The 24,097-nt window shown below is 53.3% G+C and overlaps 1 protein-coding gene across 7 annotated transcripts in view; it reads right to left on the bottom strand.

Annotated features, from left to right (window-relative positions):
* The window catches only part of NECTIN1 (nectin cell adhesion molecule 1), a 154,324-nt gene extending 131,510 nt beyond the window's left edge, over positions 1-22,814 (bottom strand). For 5 of the 7 annotated variants that reach the window (XR_006287000.1, XM_037882258.2, XM_037882256.2 and 2 more), the window contains exon 1: positions 21,885-22,813. Coding sequence is in view for 6 of the 7 variants with exons in the window: in XM_037882258.2 (XP_037738186.1) it covers positions 21,885-21,966 (82 nt within the window). In the remaining variant the exon portion in view is untranslated. Of the gene's footprint in view, positions 1-21,884 lie in introns of all 7 variants that reach the window. The other 2 variants (XM_043534034.1, XM_037882257.2) reach the window with 2 other exon arrangements.
* Positions 22,815-24,097: the final 1,283 nt, after the last annotated feature.

Here is a 24,097-nt window from a genome sequence, read left to right as displayed (position 1 = left end):
GTGGGCCTAGATTTGCCTGACAAGTGACTCTTTAAATAAAAACAAACAGAGAGAAGAACAAACAAACTGGCCTGGATTCTGCTTTAGGTTATGCACCGGCAGGTCACTGAGATTGCTCCAGTTTCTCTTGTGTTGTCTGGGCTCTCTGCTGCGGGCAAGAGGGTGGGGATTTCAGTCCATACTCTGTATGTACAGGACCACAGGACGGGGCAGTGGGTACAAGTCACAACCCCCACCCCTTGGGAACCTAGCTGGGGGGACACCCAGAATCCTGCTCCTCATGACCCCTTCAGGCAAGACGTGGGGGAGCTTTAGCACGGCCGGAGTTAGTGCTCAGAGCGGGTGCAGGTGGGTGGGGACGAGGTTGTTGCTAGCGACACCTCCATAAAAGAAGTATTGTAGCCATGCCTTCCAGCACTACCCCCACCCGCCTCAGTGCTGGGACGGCAGGATGCCTCTGAGCATGGTCCGTGGGGAGCAGGGGGCGAATCCCCGCTGCACCCCATTGCACTCTGAGTGCAGGTCTGGGTTTCCAAGCCGTGACCCAGCAGAGGGTAGGTGGGTGTGAGCGAGAGAATGAAACCAACAGGAGACAGAGCCAGAGAGCGGGAGAGACAGAAGGGAAAGCAGGAGGGGAAGGGCAGAAGCAAGGCTGGGCAGGGCGGAATGAGACGGGGCGGGAAGGTCCCACCCCACACAGGATCCCTCCCTCTCCCATGCCTTTCCGCCGGGAGAAGGAGGAGACCTTTGGTGGTGTATTTTTCTTTTCCCAGCATTCCCCAGGACACCACTCGCTAAACCTCTGTCTCAAGCCACTCCATCGCCATGACAACGGGGCGAAAAGGAACAGATGGTCTCAATGAGCCAAATTCCAGTTAAAGAGGGAGGAGGGGAGCGGGGCGGCGCTGGCTGGAGATACACCCCGTCCCGGCCGTCGCCCCACGCCCAGCTGAGCTCCGGGCATGCAGCGTCACCCCAGCAGGGCCAGCAGCGAAGGAGGAGACTCAATAGACGTAGCGTGACCCCGGGGCTCTGGGGAAGGCCCAAAGGGTCTGACGGCGAGGAGGGCGCAAAAACAGGGGAGAGAGACAGACGCACGAGCCGACTGGAAAGGGGCCCACACAGACGCGGAGACGCTCCTGGACACACCGGCTCACGCATCCAGAGACACCTCCGTGTGCACACAGACACACAGCCATGGGCAGCAACACAGACACCCAGAGAGACAGACACACTTGTATACACACTGGCATCACACACACACACACACACAGACATGGGCAGAGCCCCTCTTCCCCGCCCCCCGCACCACAGATGGTTACACTCCCATTGATACCCACGGAGCCCACCCCACAGCTGTGGGGCCTTCAATGCATCCCTGGGAGCAGGGACGCCAAATGGACCAGGCCGTGGCTGTTCAGGGGAATGGAGGTTTTCAGCTGGGACTGCCAACTTTCTGACTGCAGAAAACGAACGCCCCGGCCCTTCCCCGAGGCCCCGCCCCTTCTCCAAGGCTCCGCCCCTGGTCACTCCATTCATCCCTCCCTCGCTCCACCCCCCGCCCCCCGGCTCATTTTCACCAGGCTGGGGCAAGGGGTTGGGGTGTGGAAGGGGGTGAGGGCTCCAGCTGGGGGTGCAGGCTCTGGGGTGGGGTTGGGGATGAGGTCTGTGGGGTGTAGGAGGGGGCTGGGGGTGGGGCCGAGGGGTTCGGAGGGTGGGAGGGGGCTCAGGGCTGGGGCATGGGGTTGGGGTAAGGGAGGGGGTGAGGGCTCTGAGTGGGGATGCGGGCTCTGGGGTGGGGCCGGGGATGAGGGGTTTGGGGTACAGGAGGGAGCTCCGGGCTGGGACAGGGAGCTGGGGTGTGGGCAGGGGTGCGGGATGCAGGCTCTGGGAGGGAGTTTGGATGTGGGAGGGGGCTTGAGGCTGGGGTGCGGGAGAGGGTTCGGCATGCAGGCTCCAGGCAGCGCTTACCTCAGACAGCTCCTGGAAGCAGCGGCATGTCCCTGCGGCCCCTAGGCGGAGGTGCAGCCAGGCGGCTCAGGCACTACCCACACAGCTCCCATTGGCCGTGGATCCCAGCCAATGGGAGCTACAGAGCCGGCACTCGGGGCAGGGGCAGCACGTGGAGCCTCCCTGGCCGCCCCTTCGCCTAGAGGCTGCAGGGACATGCTGCCACTTCCAGGAGCCACGTGGAGCCAGAGGAGGCAGGGAGCCTGCTTTAGCCGGACTTTTAACTGCCCGGTCAGCGGTGCTGACTGGAGCCACCAGCAGGGTCCCTTTTTGACCAGGCATTCTGGCTGAAAACAGGATGCTTGGCAACCCTATTGTGAACTTCCCTATCTCCTTAACCCAGTGGGGACTCTGCCTGGGGAATAAGGGCTCAGGAAGGATGCCAGGGGGGTATCTTGAATTTATCTGATCTCCCTAGTCTGGCAGGGAGCTGCCCAGGCCTGGGTGAGGTATGTTGGGCAGGCCAAGAATTCCTTCAATGTGTAGACAATTCTCATGTCTCCCTGAACCAAAGCTCACTCCCTCCAGCTTCTGGGGTGACTGCATGCTAGTGCAGCTGGGTCTTCCTCATGCCGTGGGGCTGAGGACCAGACAGCCCCAGCCCACAGGCAATCCTCGAGACCCACATCGGTAGTGCAGCGATCACCACTTGTCAGCAGGGGACACAGGCGCCTGTCTCAGATGGATTCATCAGAGCAGACGGGGGGCCGGAGGGGGGAGGAAAACCAGGTCATTAATCGCCTCATGGATTAGCTGCAATCCTGTCCATTGGGGGCCCCAGTGTAGTGTTTAGGATCAGAGAAGAGAAGGGGAAGCAGCATCAAAAAGTCTCTGAGACTCACGTAAACCACAGCAAGTATTCAGGGCTGGGACCGATATTGCAAGCCCTGCCACATTTCCTTCAGAGAGTGCAGTGTCAGTCAGACATGGGATTCTTCCTCACATCCGGGCCTAATCGGATTTGAAACAGTGGCTGCGCGGCTGTTAACAGCTGTTACATTCCAGAAATGGCTGCATTTCAGGGGTGAATGAAAGTGGTGCTCATGTATATTTACAGCACATAATCAGTTTCCTAAAGTTGATAAAGCCTCCCAGGCTCCTGTGCAATGCAAAGCACCATACGTATAAATGCAAATGATCAACCCTGATTACAGAGCCTCACAGAGCCATTGTTTCAGGAAAGAAAGAAAAAAAATTCTCATTTTTCATTATCCACCTTAATTTCAAACCCTGGACAATGGGGACCCCTTGGACATGCAGATCCATTTTCTCCAAAACAACTGGGGCAACAATCTCTTTCCAGAGCCAACTCCAGGGGCACGTCTATACTACAGTCAGGAAGCGTGGCTGCAGCGTGTGCAGATGTACAAGGTAGCTTTGATCTAGCTGCTGCTCCGCTGCTAAGGTCACTCAAGCTAGCCTTGATCTAGTTAGTTCACAGCTAGCTCAGGTATATCTGCACACGTGGCAATCGCACCTCCTGATAGCAGTGTAGCCATACCCTGGAGCAGCTCTTGCATCATCACCATCCAACAGCATCCAGCTCATCTCCAGAGTGCAGCCAGTCTCTACAGCCAGTCTCCTCCTCTGCACCAAGCACACAGCTGCACTTGCAAAGTCCTGGGAGCATTTAACCCTCATCGGGAGCAAGCACTGCACAGGATGCCATAGGGCCCAACGGCGAGAATGGGGACTGGGAGCTAATGGGACTTGACCCATCTCCATCTTCTCATCTTTCGCCTCCGCTGGAGCTGCTCCCTCATCTCTGGCCCAGTGAACACAAAAATTATGCCCTCAAGGGACCAGGTGGCCCTGCCATTTCACGCCCCACGTGAACAGCGAAAGCAGGTCCCGGCGTCTCTTCCCTGCAGGCTCCCGTCGAGGGGGATTTGAAAGCCAGCTTGGAGCCAACGACCTTCATGTTCAGGAGGAGCAAACCAGGAGCTGTACAATGAATGACACGTGCCACAGGGGCTGTCTGCCCCATGGGAGTCCAGGAGGAGCCTTCCAAGAATTGCCACCTCTGGCTTTTGATTATGGGTTATTATTAGCAGTTCCGCCTCCCCCCTCCCCTCATTTGTTTGCTAGGAGGAGGTTGTCTCGTGTCATTTTCCACTATGCTCGGCTTCCAGTCGGGGTCTCTGACAGCTCTGTTATCAGCACCTGGGCGCGTGGAGGCTGAGGAGTGAACAGTTCATTCATTTCATCCCCTGTGTGAATGGGAGACTCTGACCTTGGAGCCTCCCGGCGAGGATCCGTCCAGAACAGGCCTGCTGCCTCCTGTCGGATTCAGGCTCAGATGTGTCCTTCCTCCGCTTGCTCTCGTCCACCGCCCCGACCTAGGCTGCTGCAGGCAGCTCAGACAGGCTTCGCCAAACTCCCTCCGTGCTGCTGGAAGCCAGGAGAGCAACGAAGCAAGATGCTCTCAGGCTGCAGCAACTAACAACTTGCATCCTCCTCGACCAGAGCAGCGGCTTAATAGGGGAGCCATGGAAAACGGATCCAACCCAATTCAAACCCTTGGCAGATGGGGCTGCTCCTGCTCACCTCCCCTACTGCCCTCTCCCCGTGCCTGCACCTCCCTCATCTACGCAGGATTGAACCTCTCCAGCCTCTCTCTATGCTCATCTGTTTTAAGAAGTGTTTCTACAGGGCCTGATCCTACTTAGATCAATGCCAATAGGAAAGCTCTCGCATAATGATGCAGGTTCACACTTGTCACACCTCACTGGCACATGGCGAAGCAACACAAGGTTGTTAGCAGACTTCCAGAGTCCCAGCCCGTAGCCTTCACCACCCCTCCGCTGGTGGGGAAAGGCCTCTGCCATTTTACACATGGGGAGCTGAGAGGCAGTGAGAGGATGGGCTGAGTGCTCCGAATGTCTATTCAAACCAATCGCCATTTGGAGCCTAACTCCTCTGGAGCATCCAGCCCGAAGTTATGCATGGGTTTGTAGCAGAGCTGAGTTCCTGCGTCCCACTGCAGAGCCTTAACCACAAGACCGTCCCGGCTAATGAACGTTGACTCTACTTCTGGCTCCCTGTGAAGATAAAGTTACATCCTAGCGTCCCCTGGGCTTTGTCTAGATGAGGGAAATTTGCACGGATGTAGGGCAAGCTCCAAACGTAGAAGCACTGCGCTAGCGCACAGCCAGGCTGGCATGAGCGTCTTTTCCCCCATAACTCACCAATGGAGTGACCCCAGTGCAAATTTCCCTTCTTGGGGAAAGGGACCGGCCCTGGAGACTGACGCCCTCCAACCACAGGAACAGCCTGGACAGCAGCAGTGCAGACTTCCCACGCAGAAAATTAACCCAGTTTGACCCAACCCCTCCCTCCTTCCTTCATTATCCCATTCATGTTCCTCTTTTCCTTTCATGTCTGTGCTAACTCTCCCCTCCATCGCTCCTCCCAGATCAAAGCTGCCTCTGCTCCCTGTATTGCAAACATAATTCAGCTGGAAGATAAGAAACTCTCCAGCAGGTCTTTATTAATCCCACGGAAGGCTGAAACGAGAGGAGAATGCAAGGTCTGAACAGCTCAGCAAGGCCAGGACAGGGGCTAATATGCTGAGAAACCAGTTCACAAAGGAAACAACCCTTCAAAAAAGTCCCTTTCTTAATGCACCTTAAATCTCCTCCACTCCTACTCCACACCAGGGTTTCACAAGAACCAGCTCGGAGTCAGCTCCTGAAGAATCCCATCCCAGATTTCCCAGGAGACACCCAGCATGCTCAGGCAGGACATTTAAGGAGCGCAGGCAGTTCTGTGAAGACCTCCAGCCAGGCAGGATGCATTCAATAAAGCTGCATCTTCTTTACTCCAATACTGAGCCTCAGCGTATTAATTCCAGCTTCCCAGGGAGCTAGGACACAAATCTCCTTCCCGGGCATCCCGACAACAATTTGCGACTCCCTCTGGCAGAAAGCAAATAGCGCCAACCCTAGCTTTGCAAAGCACAGCTTCCGCATATCCTCCCTTCTCCTGGAAGGCTGCAAAGACCCGGGAACTCTACACTGGCAATGGGATATCAAGCCCTTCCTCCACCACCAGGCTGTGAGCTCAATTCCAGCCTACAGCAGCAGAGACCACAGTTGTTACCAGCTAAGCGCCTGCATATGCATTGAGCATAATGGTTCTCAGACAGGCGCCTACAGTGCTACTTGCTCCCCTTATGTAACGAGCTGGCCCCCATTACCAGCTGGGCACCGCATGAGATTTGATGTATTTACCCTCAGAACCCTCCTGGGAGGTCAGGCAGGGCTATTATCCCCATTTTACAGATGGGCAACTGAGGCTGGGAAAGGCTAAGTGACTTGCCCAAGGTCTGACAGGAAGTCTGTGGCAGAGGAGGAATTTGAACCCAGGTCTCCAGCTAGCAACCTAACCACTAGGCCATCCTTCCTGCCTTGGTATTCTCAACAGAGAGACCCAGGACTGAGTGGGGCTTGGGACATGACCTCCCTCTTCAACCCTACAAGTGGTTTCTCCAGTTGAGGGTCAGTGGGGAGCAGAAGCTGGCCCTGCTGCTGCCTGTTCCTTGGCTAAACGGCTGGTACTTTTCGCCAGCCCTAAAAATTCCCATCAAATATTTATTTTAAACCACAAATGAGCTGGCTGCAAAGCAATTGAGTGTAAAATCAACAGACCCTTTGCAAAGAAACAAAGGAGAAATATAATGGACCAAGTTCATCCCTGGCATAACCCCAGCAAAGACAGCAGAGTTAGACCAGAAGAAATATTTGCTCTGTTTGAGAACATTTGCAAATGTACCTGCACTAAACAGCTTCCTGCACTAAACTGGGAATTCCCTCTGCAGTGAGCTGGCTGATCTTTGCTGGTCTCAAAAGAGAAACTATTTTGGCAGCTTATTTGTGGTACCAAAAAGAGACACCTGTCTCTGTGCTTTGCAAATTTCCTCCCACTTGTATTACACTAGCACCCACTGAGATCAAGGTCCTCTTGTGCTAGGTACCATACAAACTCATTGCAAGAGTTCCTGCCCCAACAAGCTTATAACAAGAAGAGGGAGGGGGAGGATTCTTATCAGCAACCCATTCCCAGATGAGGCATAGACAGAGTAAGTAATTTGTCCAATTTCACACAGGGAGTCAAGTAGAGCAGGGATTAAACCCAAATCTCCTGTGTCCGAAGGCACTGCTTTAACCACAAGGCTAGCTTTCCACTCTGAATAGAAGTTGATTCAAGCATGATGCCAGCTGGTGTGGAGCAGAAGGCGCTGCAAATATATTGAGCGCTTAGGATGCCAGGCAATCATTTTGCAGGGAGGGCAGCAGCTGGATGTCAAAAGCACGAAAAATATACTTAAAAATAAGGCATTTAGCTTCATACTTCCAGAGTGGATTTAGTGCTGGGGAAAGGGCCCAGATCGATAGCACAGCAAACTATAAACTGGAGTCCTCTCCTTAGCCACTGAGCGGGTACGGCTGAGACAGCATCTGTGCAAACAACCTCCCAATAGAGTCCCTTGCCTGCACGCCTCCACTGGGGGGCTGCCACCAAGTGTGAGGGGAAGCTGTCCCCGTCATGGTCCCTTCTGTCCTTGGCCTCTGGGCCCGGAACACGGGAGGCAATTGTGGTTTGGGCCCTGTGCGCAGACTGACTGGAAAGCGAACTGCGGCCTGACACACACTCGATTCACATAAGCCACCAAAAAGGCTGTCTACAGTGACAGCTGGAGATGGGTCTGAGCCACAAACTCTGACCTGGATCCAAATGCCACCGAAGTTCAGGGGTGGCGTTTGGACAGAACTCAACCAGGATGCCCTGGTCGGGAACTGAACCGGGAGGGTGACTTCTACATACATGGGGGCAGCATCCCTCTCTGTGGGTTGCAGATATAAACAAGCCCTTCTTCCGCTCTCCAGCTCCTCAACTGTCCGCGTTCTCAGCCCCACGCTCCAGGGAGCTCTGGGTATGGTATTATGGATCTCCCATATAAAAATGGGATCAATGCAGCTGTCAGGCTATGGTTGCACTGCCCTTGCTAATTGGTATTACAACAGGCAGACTGCAGCTCTCACTCCAACTCTCTGTTGCTTGTCATAATGTAATCAAATCTCTCTTGCTCTCTCTTTATCGTGGAGCGTGACGGGAACAGAGGCTATGGCAACTGTGCGGCTTCCAGAGCGCACGGATCCTTCCTTATCACAGAATCACACAAATGTCGGGCTGGAAGGGACCTTGAGAGGTCACCAAGTCCAGCTTCTGGCGCTGAGGCAGGACCAAGTAAACATAGACCATCCCCGACAGGTATGTGTCCAACCTGTTCTTAAAAACCTCCAAGGACAGGGTTCCACGGCATCCCTTCGAAGCCCACTGCAGAGCACAACAGTTCCCGAATATCTAACCTAAATCTCCCTTGCTGCCAATTAAGCCCATTACTTCTTGTCCTACCTTCAGTGGAGATGGAGAAGAATTGATCAGTGTTCTCTTTCTAGCAGCCCTTCACATATTTGTAGACTGTTCTCAGGTCCCCGTTCTCTCTTCTTTCCAAACACACCCAGTTTTTTTAACCTTTCCTCGTAAGTCAGGTTCTCTAAACCTTTTACCATTTTTGTTGCTCTCCTCTGCACTCTCTCCAAATTGTTCACATCTTTCCTCCAGTGCAGCACCTGGAATCGGACACAGTACTCCAGGTGAGATCTCACCAGTGCCAAGCAGAGCGGGACAATTACCTCCCACGTCTTGCAAAGCTCCAGCTCCTTTTCAGCAGTGCTCCCACCTACCCAGCTATTCCTCATTTTGTAGTTGTGCATTTGATTTTGCCTTCCTTTTTTTCCCTTATGGGTCCAGGAACTGTAGCTTTACCAGCCTTTCACCTCCAAAGCCCCGGGCTCCATCTCACAAGTGAAATGAGTTTGTTGGTCTTAACTTTGTGCCAGTAGAACATTGCCCGTATCACAAGATTGTGCCGCCGCCAGGCACAGCTATGGTCTCTGCTCAGGAAAGGTCCTGAAGATTGGCATTACGGGCGGGGGATGCAAGTCAGGACTGAGGTGCATTGACAGAGCTTCGGGGTGTGTATGCCCAGGACTGGAACTGTGGTTGAGAATGTGATCAGAACTGACGAGCACCATCAGAGCTGGGCATGGATAATCTAGGACTGGCGTAGCAGGGGCGGCCTGTGGGTCAGGCTTGAGGAGCATCAACAGAGTTGGTCACGGAGGAATCTAGGACTGGCATGGCAGGGAGGAGTGTGGGTCAGGCTTGAGGAACAGTGGCAGAGCTGTGCAGGAGTCCAGAGTGCGATAGCAGGGCGAGCTGCAGGTGGGAATCAAGTATTGTACACTGGCAGAGCGGCACGTTGCCCTCCCTGGGAAGAGTAGGACATTCCAAAGAGCGGCACTGAGTTATAGCAACTAAGCTGGGTGGGATCCCAGGGCTGGCCCAGCAAATGATGCTGCAGAGTGGAACTGGGGTGCAGTGACAGTGTTGGGGTGGGGGAAGGCAAGGACTTGAAGAGCAGGGGCTGCAGCGGGTCAGGGAGGAGGCTAAGCTCTGAGCATGTCTGCATTGAAGCTGCTTTCCCCATGCATGGCGCTATTATTATGAATGTCACGATAGCACCTACAAGCCTCAATTAGGTTAGAGCCCCATTGTGCTAGGTGCTGTACAAACACAGAGTAAACGACCCCAGCGAGCTCCCCACTAAGCTGACTAATGAGCTCCTTTCCAGCATTCTCCTTCCTCCCTGCCCACAAGCAGCAGCCTGTTCTTTTCCATCTCCTGTCCTGAAACACTGGCTCCAGGAGGCTCAGCCAATTTATGTTGGTTGGGTGATACCTGGCAGGTGATAGACACAGAGCCCAGGATTTGCTGATTGTTACCAAATGGCAGTTACGCAGGCCTGAGTTTCCAAGACAAGTGAAGGATCAGCAGCCCTGGACCACTCAGCTCTCCGGAGACTGGCCATAAACAAAGCTTAAATAATTGGACTGCTTAGGCCAAGATGCAGCTTCTAATTATTCCTAGGCTCCCACAAATAAAGGGAATAAATCCGTGGATGGTGCCAGGCTGGAGGGTGCAGAGGGAAGCTTATTTTCCACATCACTTGAAAGCAACTATTATAAATTGCACTGAAAGATGCACCTCCCTGGGCTAGCCATATTTTTAAACTCCAGGAAAGAAGGGAAGGAAAAGCACATTTCAGTATTTATACCACAGGCAAAAATTGTATTTAAAAATTGTACATTCCTGCTGTGCTGAGTGAGAAAGAAAGAAAGAAAGAAAGAAAGAAAGAAAGAAAGAAAGAAAGAAAGAAAGAAAGAAAGAAAGAACGAAAAAGATATTTCAGCTTCTACAGTTAGATGTCTGGAAATGTTATACTCATGAAATCCACTCCTACCAGCCTCTGTCAGGCTGTGAGTGAGAAAATGGGGAGTGAGAAAATGGGGACCTTGTCAGGCCAGGTTTAGGGAACTTTCACTGAGATCGCTGATTCAACTCCAGTCTGGGTCAGTAGCAAATGCAAGTTGTTAACATCTGACTGTGGGTGGCTAGCCTACATATTACCATTGTTTTTAGTAGTTCTATGCACTGAACACCCAAATGAAACTGAGGCCCATTGCGCTAGGTGCTGTACATACCGTAGTGCGTGACAGTCTCTGCTCTGAGAGGCTTACAATCAAAATAGGCAAGACAGACAAAAGGTGGGAGGCAAAACAGAGCAGAATTAAGTTGCCCACAATCAGCGGTAGAGCCAAGAATGGAAGCCAGGTCTCGGAGCTGGTAGTCGGGAGCTCTATTCACTAGACCACACTGAGTATAATGAAGGGGTGGGTCTCAGCCCAGCTCCCAGCAGACAGAGGAGCATACATGTAGCACCAGGCTCAGCACCCTGATTGGCTGTCTCTCCAGACAGGCCAAGGACTTCTAGAGGCTTCTCCCAAGTATAATGTGCAACCCATCATGAGAGAGATAAGCCAGACATAACCAGAGCAGTGTTCTCCCCAGAGATCCCAAAGATTTTTCTCCTCCTGAGCTTGGTCCCATTTCTAATTTCCCCTCCAGCCTCATGAACCATGAACCACACACCCCCACCCTCACCCCCTTTGCAAGTGGGATGATGTGTGCTGCCGTGTGATCCCTTTGCCTCCCTCCCGTGCTCACCACTGCGGTGTCTCGTCCACTGTGAATCGAAGGAACTCGTCAGACATTGCAGCACCGATCAACCCCCCAAACAGTATGTCTCTAACAATCAGAGTGTCTGTGATCCCTCCCTCTGGAAGGAGATGCTGATAAGCCTTCCCTGTGCCTTTAATTCACATCTCTGGAGTCAAGTGCGAGTTACACATGTTGGGCAAGCTCTGCTTAATTACCAGTGGACAGTAAAATCATCACTAGGAAATTCACACTCAGGGATCTTGCAGTCTCCCTCTCTCTCTCTCTCCCGTTCTCAGTAAGCAGAAGATGCTCAGAAGCTGCCTTAGTCAGTGCTTGCTACAAAGACTACATTGCCTCTGTCCGAAAGGCCATGGTTTTGTTACGTCCCTGCCTGCAGCTGGAGCATGGCAGCTGGCGTGGGAGGGAAGAGGGCTGCTGCAGATGTCACAAGCTCTAATAGCACATAGCAAAAGCGTGATGACCATGGAGATGAGCAAAACCTTAGGCTTCGCATGTGCAGACAGACATATGTGAACAGCAGTGGCTGCAGAGATGAGCAGCAGTGCACCCACGCAAACACGGAGATGCACGCAATTATGGGGACCAGCACAGATGCATGCAAGGAGTCAGAGCCAAGCACATGGGAAACATGGGTGTACATGCCTGAACAAGTGGTTTGAGCATTGGCCTGCTAAACCCAGGGTTGTGAGTTCAATCCTTGAGGGGGCCATTTGGGATCTGGGGCAAAAATTGGGGATTGGTCCTGCTTTGAGCAGGGGGTCGGACTAGATGACTTCCTGAGGTCCCTTCCAACCCTGGTATTCTATGATTCTATGATACCTGCAGCAGGCCCAAACATGTCTGCACATGTGCAAACAGGGAGACAAAAGTGGTATTTAGAAACATGCATGCTGATATGTCTGTGCGCTGTCTCTCTCAGACACCCACAAAGACTCCCTTTCCCCCAGCAATATCCCAAAGGGTAAAGCCTGGGGCTTTTTTAATGGCTCCCGTAGGGAAGTATGTGCTTTCTTCCCTATGCCACATGGAACCCTGCCCCTGCCTTGGGAGCCATGTCACTAACTATCAGAGATCTCTGGGGTTTGGATTTGTCGAAGGTTTTGCTCCTTCTTTAATGCCTTTTGCCCCAGGATCTCAAGCCCTTTACAATCATGAATTAGTCAACTTTAACAGAGCCCGTGAGGCAGGGAGAAGATCACTCCAACCACAGCTCAAATTCATCCAGCTCTGGGGTGGAGCACATCTGCTGATTAACAGCCCCCAGCAATGCTACCAAACACTGTGGGAGAGGAAGTGATGAAGGATCTTGTATCCCATGGACACTGCAGGAGAGATTGTGGTAGTTGATATGAGTTAGCATTTGGCAAGTATGCCAAGGCTGCTATGCAAAGTGTCATGGGATCTTTACCACAAGCAGGCAAGTCCTAGCTTCTCTATCTCATCCACTGCCTCCTGCAAACCAGCTCCCCTGCCCCCATCCTGCTGTGGTGGCTGCAGAGAAGAGGGCGCTGGCCTGACAATGAACAGCTTGTTCGGTTGTTTCCCTTGCAGTTAAATGGCCAGTGGACTAAAGCCTCTTCCAGACCAGCTGCACCATCCAGCATCTTCACCTGTCAAATGGCTGAGCTCCTGTTCTCCTGGATAAGGCCATACAGACTGGGGAGGTGAGATACGGAGAACGCATCCTTAGGCCATACGCTCTGTGGGGACGCCCTTTTCATTTTGTGTACGTACAGCACCTAGCACTGAACTTGGCTAGGGCCTCTAAGCATGACTGTGATACATTCCTTACTCTTCCTCTGTGGCTGGCACCCCTTGTACATCAGAAAATCCACCCTGTGTGTCTACCTGAGAGCCTGCTGAGACCTGGGGCCATTCTTACTCTGGGGTGCCTGAATAACAACCTGATCTTTAGTGCCTAGCCCCAATGGAGGGTGAAGTGAAATTTCAGGGCAGGAGATGGCTCTGTTGTTGCTGCTTGTACACAGCAGGTTTGGGTTTGGTGGTCAGTTATGACTCCGCAATGAGCCGATAACTCACCCCTCCCAGGCCCTGGGAGCAGCCGGGTGGTTTGTTTTTTGTTGCTCAAGGACAGAGCTAGGATCATTCCTCCCCTTGTTTCTCTCCTCACTGACACTGTTTATCTCGCAGGGAGCTCAGTGCTGGTGAAAGGTGCTGGACTTACTGCTCTGGAGATGGGAAGCCTATCTTTGTTCACAGAACAGCTGGGGAGAGGGTTAAAAATGCCCAGCCTCTTCCCCCTGCTATGTACCCGGAACCTTATAGCCGCATTCCCCATGCCCTTACCCTGTACCCAGGGCTTGCTGGCCCCTTACTATTCCTTGTGCCCTTCTATAGCCTTTCTTTACTCTCTACCCTGTATCCCTTTGTTCTCCGTGCCCTGCGGAGACGGGCCAGTGCTCCCTATCTTGTGGCTCATCACCCCCGGGTCTGTCCTCTGTCCCTCACCTATGTGTCTGCTATAACCTGCGCCTTATCTCTGGGATCCTACATTCTATGCCTGATACCCTGGGCTGGTCAGCCTCTGCTTAGACCCGTAAGTCCCACAGCCTCTAATTAGTCTCTTCTACCCTATAGCCCTGCATTGAGTCCCCCGACTGATGTTCTGGCTAGTGCATCTCATGCCCTGAGCCACATCGACTTGTAACGGATGGTATGTGAATAGATGGCACATCGTAACAGCATCTAGGCCAGAGAGCACCAGCCACATGGGGTCTCACCAGTGGATTTTGCAAAGAATATTAAGGTTGAACCCAGAGATACTGCCGAGCCAGACTCAAGAAGTGCCCCATCCCTGTGGGGAAAGCTGAGGGGTTCAAAGCAGATACACAGAATGTCGAGACAGTAACCGGAGCCCCAGCCTGAATCTGCCCAACACAGCTACAGATTCTCTTTTGCCCCCCTCAGCGGCTGAGATCTGCACTCTGCGTTTTCAGCCTCGATTAGAAAACAAGGCTGTTTATGCATTTGGGTGGCCACATGGCGCTCGGCTCCAACCCCTTCGCCTCCCAAACAGACATCCCATTGTATCTGGAACCGCTGTCGCCTGTTACCAGAGAAGAAATGCTGGACGCTAGCCACAACCCGCAGGATCCCTGGACCTGTCTGTCACTCCAGGATGTGTCTCCAATCAGCCTGCTCTAAAAGAAAAGGACAACGGAGCCCTCACTGGGGAACAATAGATTCCCTAGGCCCGGAGAGTCAAATATGCACCAGACATACTGAACTACAGAAAGCCACATCCACCTGAGCTAACAACCATGGGAGGGGACCCAAAAGTTCCATCTCCATGGAGCAACTCCCTGTGTTTAACAAGTGGGTGAGAGAGTAAGTGGCTGAGCTCCTGGAAAGAAAGAAAGGAAGAAAGAAAGAAAGAAAGGAAGAAAGAAAGAAAGAAAGAAAGAAAGAAAGAAAGAAAGAAAGAAAGAAAGAAAGAAAGAAAGAAAGAAAGAAAGGTTTGGCTTGCCAGGAAAGAGGACTGTGATAACATGCTTAAGCCCAGGTAAAGAGGGGCTGGGAAGAAAGGGTGGAAAAAGAGGAAGAGATGCAGCCAATCCTCAATACACAGAGGCTTACTGGCACCTGCTGTTGCCTAGATAGGTGGCTTATATGGCACACGCTGCTGCTTCAAAGCAATGATGTGATTCAAGCTCCTTGTGCAACATCCCAGCACAGCAGAGTGGGGTCACCAGCCATTTCCTCTCCTGCGCTGCAGCAGACTCCCCTGCAGTGTATGCCCCAATCAGAGGGAGGAAGGCAACGTGGGGCATGGCAAGAGCAGGAATTACTTCTTAAAATGACCCAGGTCCTTTATCTTAGCGGGCAATGTTGCCAGGTGGATTGCTCCTCCCCTAGATCTCTCCCACCCACCCGTATGGCTGACGAGAATTCAAAGAGCCACTGAAAACAACCTAGACTGGGACTGACTCTAAGCCACAGGGTGTAGGGTAGGAGCAACGGGAGGGTCTGGAGGAGACTGGGAGAGCGAGGCAGAGCCTAGCGGACAAGGTGTAGAAAGACCATTGCCCCTGCCCCCTTGCTGAAGCTGTGTCCTGGAGCATCAAGCATGTGGAAGGAAGGGGAGGATGGAATCTCAGTGGGCACCATAGGTCGGGGTGGTAGACCCAAGTTGGAGAGCCCAGGAGTGGAATTTCAAGCCCTGCTGGAGAGTAGGATTGGGGTGCACTTGGGATGAGGCTTGTCTGCACTCTGCCTGGATCTAGCTGATAATAAGTGTCCTCCCAAATATTGTCTGGAGAGAGGGGAATATATACCTCACTGAGCGCCAGCATCAGAAGGGACGTCTTGTAAGGGAGAGGTGTCCCTGGTACAGACATTTCCCCTCCCAGTGGGATCTGGAAGGGTAGGAAACTGTGAGCCAGATCCTCATCTGGTGTCAAGCATCCCATTCACAGCAGAGGCTGAGCCCCTGTTCCAAAGCCCACTGCCTCTTGATGCAGAGAGAGCAGGGAGCTTCAGCCGTGCCAGGGCAGAGCATCGGGAAAGAGGGGAGAAGATAAAGATGGTTGACACCCCTGTCCTACCCTCCGAGTCACTCACTGCTCTCTGCTTAAAAGCAGAGCTGAGCAGTTGCTGCAACCCTTCTGGGACCAGTCTGTGCCAACGGGCTGTCCCAGCCCCTGAGATGAAGAGGAAGAGAAAAGCAATTGTGAAGAAAATATAGGGGTTAAACTGCCGCGCTCCACCCCCCCGATCCCCTGCAGTGCAGCCCCAGATCCAGGCACATGCGCCCATAATGCAGACCGGTGCCCGTAAAATGGGCAGTGCCAGGGTACGTACCCACAGGGCTCGGCATGTGGAAGCACCGCTCCCGGCTTCACACGCAGTTTGTGTCTGCGACAAGCGCGCATTTAGTGGCTGCGAGGGTTGGAAGCCGGGCCCTTAAAACACAGGAAGAGTCACTCAGCCACTGGGGAGGCAGGGGAAGGCCCGAGGGAGGTTTGATTAGCCCCTGTGCGCTCTCACCTGCTGACTGAAGGGCCTCACTGCTCCCTCTACGGTACCTAAGGCTGGAGTTTTTTTTCTGCTCCAGAGCTGAGGGGTTCCCTTCATCCCAGCAGCAATGTGAAAGTGAGCAGGGCCCATCCTAATCCGGACTAAAACCTTTGCCAGGACAGGTCAATGGGCATCTTAGCGGGACATCAGGAGAGGGGTCTGGGCTTAAACGCAGCTCAAGGAGGAGTGGGGGATATAGTTATCAATCTGATGGGTTTTCACTTGAAAAGGTAATTTGGGCTACAGAGCTTTCACTGCAGCCGGAGAGACCCTGGGAGGGCAGGGACTGAATTTGTGGTTCTGTGACCAAGCAAAACCTGTTTCTCAGCTGACATTAAGAGGGGACAGGGGGAGACGATGCAAACTGCACGCCGCCTCTTCTGGCTCCCGGCACCAAACCACCAATGAGCCAGGAAGCTGGCTAGAGCTAAGCTGACGCATTTGAATAAGAGAATAGTTCTCACGGCATTATTTGATTAGGAACCATCTGCCCCTCCCTGTATTTCATCTGTGCCCTTCATACCAACAAACCCAACTGGCCTGTGCAGAAAGACATATGGACATGTCAGTGCACACCCCCTGTACAGACACACCCACACCCACAGGGCATGCAAGTGCACACACACTTGCATAGACGTACATATGTGCATACACACAAGCATGAAAATACACATACACGCACAGACACTCGTCTGTGTGTGCACCCACTCCCATGGGGTCACCGCTGCAGGGCTGGTTAAAAGCACTTTGGGATATGAGCCCGGGATAGCTATTGATGGGTATTTGCAGGATTCCCACCGCCACCTCACCTGCTTTCATTCCCGGCTTTGGCTCATCTGAGCATCACACTGGCCCAAATATCATCACCCCAGGGAGTTGGCACCCTTTAAGGAATCTCTCCCAAACATCCTCTCCTGATCAGGGCCAAAGGAATTCCCAGTGGAGGGCGGAAACTCAGGACAAGCCCATGCGGGGGCTCCCACCACAGGACAGCAGGAGAGACAGCCATGGCAGGGGCAGCTAACGCCAGAAATCTTCATTGGCCCAACGCAATCAAAGAAGAGCTGCTCTGACCAAAGGGCAACAACTTAGCAAGATGGAAGCGTGCATGGCAGCCATTTGCTTAAGAAAGTTAAGGGGCCTTCTGTGTCCATCTGGGGACTTGCAAACTCATCTCTGCAAAGCTCCATGGACAGCCTTCCTCCTACTGCTCTGTGTCCCAGAGGGCCATCTCTCCCTCTGCTCCATTCTGCACACATCACTATATAGTTGCCCCTTTCCCCCAGGCCTGTCTGCTGCTGGTTGCACTCCTGCAGAAGTTGTGCCTCTTAATGACACAGTGCATTTAGAGATGAGTGAATTTCCCTTGGTTACAGCAAGGACATGTTACTGAAGAGGGGGCAGTCGCTTCTGCTCCTCCCCAGCATCCTCCTCCCTCCTTATCTCATCTCTCTATTGAGGTCCTGTTGAGGTTTAGACACCATGCCCATCTGATTGATTATGCACTCACTCCAACAGGAGAGTGAAAGGGAGCCCGCTGAAGGTGTCACCTGCTCATCTGGGGTGGGAAGGAAGTCACTGGAGCTCGCTTGCCCAGTTCCTGCTGTGACTCGACTCAGGAGCGAGAGGTGCCCAAAGGATCGTTCTCAGCTACCCAGTGCTTCCCTGGAAACTAGGCTGGTGCCAGTGGGAACAATCAAGCCTCAGGGAGAGCCAGCCATGAGGAAAAAGGCTGCTGGACCCTGCCAATGCCCACTTACACTATTAACCACTAGTTAGCGGTGCCCCTTGCATTGTTCTGAGATGAGCATCCCGTCATGCCCTTGGTAATCCCCCTCTCTTCCTAATCCTGCTTTGCAGCCCCCATGGTGTTTGCCAATGGTTTCCAATTAATTTTAATACCCCTGTGAGGCTGGTGAATATTATAACCCCATTATCCAGATCAGGGAAACTGAGGCAAAAGAAGGCAAAGAGGCTCACCTACAGTCACGCAGACTCAGAGACAGAGTTTGGAAATAAAACCCTGGAGTCCTGTTCCCTGGTCCCCCCTGCTCTAACCAGTCGTCAAAAGTGGTTCCCACCATGCAGTAACCGCAGAGTAGCTGGGCAAGTTGAACTCGGGTCAGCTGGGTTGGCTCCAATTCCAGCTGGAACACCCAACCCATGCTGACACACACACACACGCCCATAAATTCACTCCAGGCCAAAACTCGGTCGGTAAGTTCCAGTGCACTAGCAATATTTAATGAGAAAACAGACACAAAACACACACACTCACTTCCCAAAATACTGTAGTCTGATCCAATTGTTGTCATGCTGCAGGAGTGCACAGAAGAAAAAAATCTGACCCGGATCCAACCAATGAATTCAATGTTTGCAAACGTCAGCCTTTTAGCAGATGCTTCATGATATTCTTGCTGCTCTTCGACCATACTATGGACCAGTCCCCTTTGGCATCTAACACAGATATGCAGCTTGGGCATTGTGAATGGTCTGATGACAGATTCTCCTGAAGGCTGTGCAATCTCCTTGGAAAGGAAATTTCCCCTTGAATTGCAGTGAAGTCTCACATCTGACCTAGGGCCTCCAGGCCACTATAACTTGGGTGTGACTTAGCCAGTGATCATCAAAGTACTTTGAAGTTGCAAATTGCCATCAAGCATGTCTACAGCACCTCCCATCTGTGGATCTCAAAGCACCTTACAAACCAAGCTACGCAGGCCCCACTGTGAACTCAAGAAGTATTACTGTCCCAGCTTAAGAGAAGGGTATTGCCCACGTTCCCACAGGAAGTCTGCAGCAGCACTGGGAATAGAAACCAGATCTTCTGGCGCCAAGTCACCCATATCAACCACAAGACCAGCTGTGCCTCGAACGGCACCAATTTCCATGGCAGATAAACAGATAGCGCATTAGTACTTCTTAAACATAAATTTAACCACAAGTGTTCCCAGCCTCTGAAAATCAGCTGGTTAGGGTCTTTCTTGTCCAGCTCCCTGTGGTTTTGAATCGTCCGATTCCCATTAACATCTTTGAAGCTCTACACTGCAGCCTGACATGATACCTGGTAATGGCTCCACACGGACAGGAAAGGAGATTTGCATGGTAGACTGCAGGAGCCCGGAATTGAATACGTTATGGGCGACTGAGCAGATTGCATTAAAGACAATTTGTGAAACAGATTTTTATAGGGGACTTCTTATGCCTTTTTATGGCAAGGAACTTTTATCTCCTTATAAGACAAAACTAACATTATAAGAAGAGAGGGAAGGGGAGGGAAACGCACACAGGAGAGGAACAAAAAAAATCTGCATTGAACAGATGAACATTAAAGGTCTGACAGAAGCAGAGGAATGCAGGGAGAAGATTAAAATTGCCTCCTGATTTAATTGCATCCTTCCTGGGTCCCATACCATTCCCTTCAGCAAAGTAGGGGATTTTTTAAAAAATTTTTTTTGACCAGCAGAGTGAAAAAGAGCTTTATTCTGTGTTCTCCACCTCTCCCTGCCTTTTCCCTGACACCTCTGCCTCTCTGGCTCTCAGTGGCTATATATGGATAGCTACATGCACGCGCTCTCCAGCTTTTAAATGTAACATCTCACTCCCTTGCAGAACTCACTGTGAACGGATGTTGCTGGGGTGAGCCGTTTAGTAAGATTTATAAGCTCTTTGGGGCTCAGGGACCATCTTTTCGTTCTGTTTTTGTACAGCATCTAGCACACAGCCCTGATTTCTGGCTGGGACTCCTGCCCGCTACCAGAGCTGAAAATATCAACCACCCATGCTTCAGGGCACAAAGCGGTCACCAGCAGGGGTCAGGAAGGAATATATCACCAAAGCGTTGCGGAGTTGACTGTACGTTTCTCTGCAAATCAGAGCCAGGCTACCAGACAAGATGGGCCAGGAGAGCTGGAGGAGGGATAGGAGAGTAGACAGAGCACTGATCTATTGCAATCTGGCAGGAGATGGGACTTCCAATGGACCCTTAAGTATAGCAGGAAGCAGGATACTGATTAGATGGAGCACTAATCTCTTCTAGCATAGGAGTGGCAGGATAGGAACTGAAGCAATGAATAGACAGAGCAACTGTGTTTTGCTAAGGCAATTCCTATGCTTCAATGGTGATATGAGGGATAAATTATTAATCACAGTGGCTGCAAAAGCAAACCACTCATCCCTCTGCTCCTGCAGACTCATTCCATCTCCAGTACCTCTTGGCTGTGTGTGGGGAGCATGACCTAGCCAATGCCCCGAATGGAAAATCTCCAAGGGCATCCATGGCAAATGATTTCCTGCAAAGTTTGAGCTTGTTTCCTGCAAGAAGCCACAGCTCAGAGCAGCTTTTAAAACAGCCAATCCACCTGGCTGGAGGAAAGTGACCTGTATAAGAGGCCAGGGCTGTTTTCACCCATCACATTATTACTCTGCAATGCACAACCAGCTCCTTTTCCTCCCAGGCAGGGACACATCCAGCTCTGGCTTCCCTTTCCCCTGGACTCCCTGCCCTTGGCAGATCCCCTCTGGACTCCTGACTTTCAGCACCAGGCCTTCACCCTCTCCCACATCCCTTGAGCTGGCCAGTCTCCGGGTTTGCCCATCCCTGATGCTCCCCAGTGGCGACAGGTCCCGGGGTACTTGCAGCCAGCTGCTGATCCAGCCCTCTGCCTTTCCCCCCTTTTAAAACACCCACCTCTGATCCAGCTCCTCCCGCCTCCCCAGCTGTAAGGCTCCCTCCCTCTGCAGCCCGCCCCCCTGCCAAAGGGCAGGCACTGGGGCGCTGGCTCCTGCACTCACAGGCTTGGGCAGAAGGAGTTAAGCCCTGAAAGGGGGAATCTGTTGGAGTCGCCTCCCAAACGCATTTTCCAGCACAATGCCCCCGGACTGTCCCTGCCCCTCGGCCCCCCATCGGAGTGCTAAGCCGACAGCCACCTTTTGTTTTCTTTGCAGGACCCCGGATTTACGTTAACCCGCTCGGTGCTGCAGCAGGAGAGCCAGCCCAGCCAGGGCAATTTGAAAAGTGGGTTAGCCTATGAATTGCCCCACAGCCGAGGCCGGGGGAGAAGGGGGCAGAGCCGAGCCACGCCTGGCAAGCGGCTGCCCACGGCTCGGTTCTCCTCCCACTTGCACCAGCGGCTACGGCAGGGCGAGTCTTCCGCGGAGTCGCTCTGGCTTGACACAGCGGGCAGCGGGATCCGAATCAGGCCCCAGGAGCGGATCGGCACCGTGACCCGTGCAGCTGGGGGGGAGGGGGGGACGACAAGCGCACCCCAAAACATCTGTGCGCCTCCCCCAGCCCTTTTCTGGGCAGCCTGGCAGCGCCCGACGCTGGCACCGCCAACACGCACAAACCGCCCCGGAGCCCGGGACTCCGCAGCCCGGCTGCCGCCAAAACGAACCATCCGGTTGCTGTTTTACAGGCAAAGATGATCTCGGCCCGTTCTGCCAGTCCCCCCCCCGCCCCAGCCCATGCGGCACCCCCGCCTCCCCCCCCCCCCCCCCCCCAGATGCCTTCACGTCTGCTGCAAAGCTAGGCAGAAAAGAAGCCGGGTTCTCACCCCCCCCCCCCACCCTATTCACCTCCAACTTCCCTTCGCCCCCCAGCCCCACCAATCCCCCCGCCCCACCCTTGCAGCCAGGGAGCCGGGCCCTGGGGAGGGCAGGGCTGGGCACCGCCGATCCCAGTCGCTCACCTGGGAAGAGGGAAGCCACCAGCAAGCAAACTCCAGTAGTCCACCAGCACCCCGGGCGACTCGACCGCCGGTGCGGAGCCATCAGAGTTCCTTACTCAGGGGGACCGGGCGCGACGCGGGGGTTCAGGCGAGCTGCTGGCTTGGGCTTGCACCCCACCCCCCTTCCAAAAAAAATGGCAAAGGAAAATACAAACACGACCCAGGCAGGGGCAATAAATAGCGGGCGCACCAAGCAAATCTGGCGGGGCAGGCTGTGCAGGGGCCCCTTAAAAATCCACCGATTGTCGCGGGCAGCCTCCCTTCTGGGGCTGCAAAAATTGCTCCAAGAGGGAGCCCGGACCCGGCTTTTTTCCCCCCAGCGGGGAGCTCTCCTTCGTCCTCCGGCGACCACGTCCTCAGGGGCAGAGCTCTCTCCCTTAGCACCGCCGATCCCTGCAACCAGGCGGAGGACAGGTCATGCTCCCCTTCACCGCCTCCCCCTCCGGACCCTGGGGGCAGGTCGGAGCCCTTCACCGGGGAACAAATCCCAAGGCAACCACGCAGGAGGCTGGATCTCTTCCCCCGCCGCCCGGCCGGGCTGTGCAAAGAGGGGAAAGGGCTTGTTAATTTCCAGTCCACGTTGCTGCGATCAGATGGTCCCAGCTTGGTGCAAGTTGCAAAGCTCCATGTCTTTGCTTCTCTCCGCCAGGAGCAAGGGGGAGGCACTCCCCGGGCACCGAGCGCGGGAGCGAGCGGGCTGGCGGCGGCCGGGGGGACTCTTTGGCACCGAGATTTTGCTGCGACTGGGGGGAAGAACTGGAGTCTCCTTGGAGCATCAGCACGGGAAAAGCGGGTCCCTCCCTTCTGGTCTCTGATCTGTAACAATGGAACGCGCAGACACACACTGGCGTGGCTCCGGATCCGTAACCCCGCTCCTCCGCTGTGATGTCAGCCCATGTAAAGCAGGAGGAGGGCTCAGCCTTAACCCTTTCCACGGGGAGGCGCGGGCGGCAGCCGCCCAGCCGTGGCCTGCAGCCGACCCCCACTCGCAGACCGGGCTGTGGCTCGTTTTTTTAGGGCTCCCCCCTAAGCCCCCTAAAAATTAGCACCGAGTTCGAGTGGCTGCGCCCGCCGGGGAAGGCAGATTTAACATGATCCCGTCCCAACCCAGAATTCAGCCAGTCTGGGCCCGATCCTGCTAAAGCAGCTTTAGCCCTTGAAGTGAGCTGTAGCTCAGGAAAGCTTATGCTCAAATAAATTGGTTAGTCTCTAAGGTGCCACAAGTCCTCCTTTTCTTTTTGCGAATACAGACTAACACGGCTGTTACTCTGAAACCTGTCATTAGCCCACTAGTTTCAACTGGATAACTCCCCCTCACACACACAGAGAGAGAGAGAGAAACCAGGAAGATCTGCAGCCCCTACCCACTATTTGTTTGGTTTTCTATATTTAATCCCTGAAGTCACCCCATGGGACCGGGGTTCTGTGGCTTCCGGTGCTCTTGAGTAGTGGGACCAGGGGCCTGGGAGTCAGGACTCCTAGGTTCACCCACACATGCCCGCCTTCACCTCAAGCATTTCCCTTGTATATTGTTTCCCTCTTCCAGCATCCATAGTCGGTCCCCGTCCATTTAGACTGCAAGCTCTTCTGGGAGCGCCTAGTCAACTGGAGTGATGGATGAGTAACACTCAATGATCCGGTTTTTCTGGCTTAGAGCCCCTGGGCCCCACTTTATCTACCTGTACAAAGGGGATAATGATGATAGGGACTTGCTTTACAAAGGGGCTGGATCAAGGCTGCAGGCCGAGGTTCCCAGCTCTTGGAGTCACTGGATTAAATCAGAATCAGAATATTATGGTTTTAGCCCTCATGGGTACAGAAGAAAATCTGAACATGTGAACCAAGTATAATATGCCTGCCTGAGCTTGAAAAAATAGCCCCTGCCACCATAGTGGAGGGTGGGAGTGAGGGACTGGGAAATATCTAAACCTCTGGCTTTCTTTCGTTTGACCCAGTGTGAGACTTCGTTAAGGTCTGCAAAGCACTTGGATGATAAAAGCGAACTCTTACTATTGGTAACAAGTAGAAGTCTGCCCCCAGCCAGAGATAGCTCATCAAAGGGATAAGGAGTACTTGTGGCACCTTAGAGACTAACCAATTTATTTGAGCATGAGCTTTCGTAAGCTACAGCTCACTTCATCGGATGCTGTAGCTCACGAAAGCTTATGCTCAAA

This window comes from Chelonia mydas, chromosome 22 (genome assembly GCF_015237465.2).
Source record: "Chelonia mydas isolate rCheMyd1 chromosome 22, rCheMyd1.pri.v2, whole genome shotgun sequence".
Classification (NCBI taxonomy): Eukaryota; Metazoa; Chordata; order Testudines; family Cheloniidae; genus Chelonia; species Chelonia mydas.
This window is presented reverse-complemented; position numbering and strand designations above follow the sequence as displayed.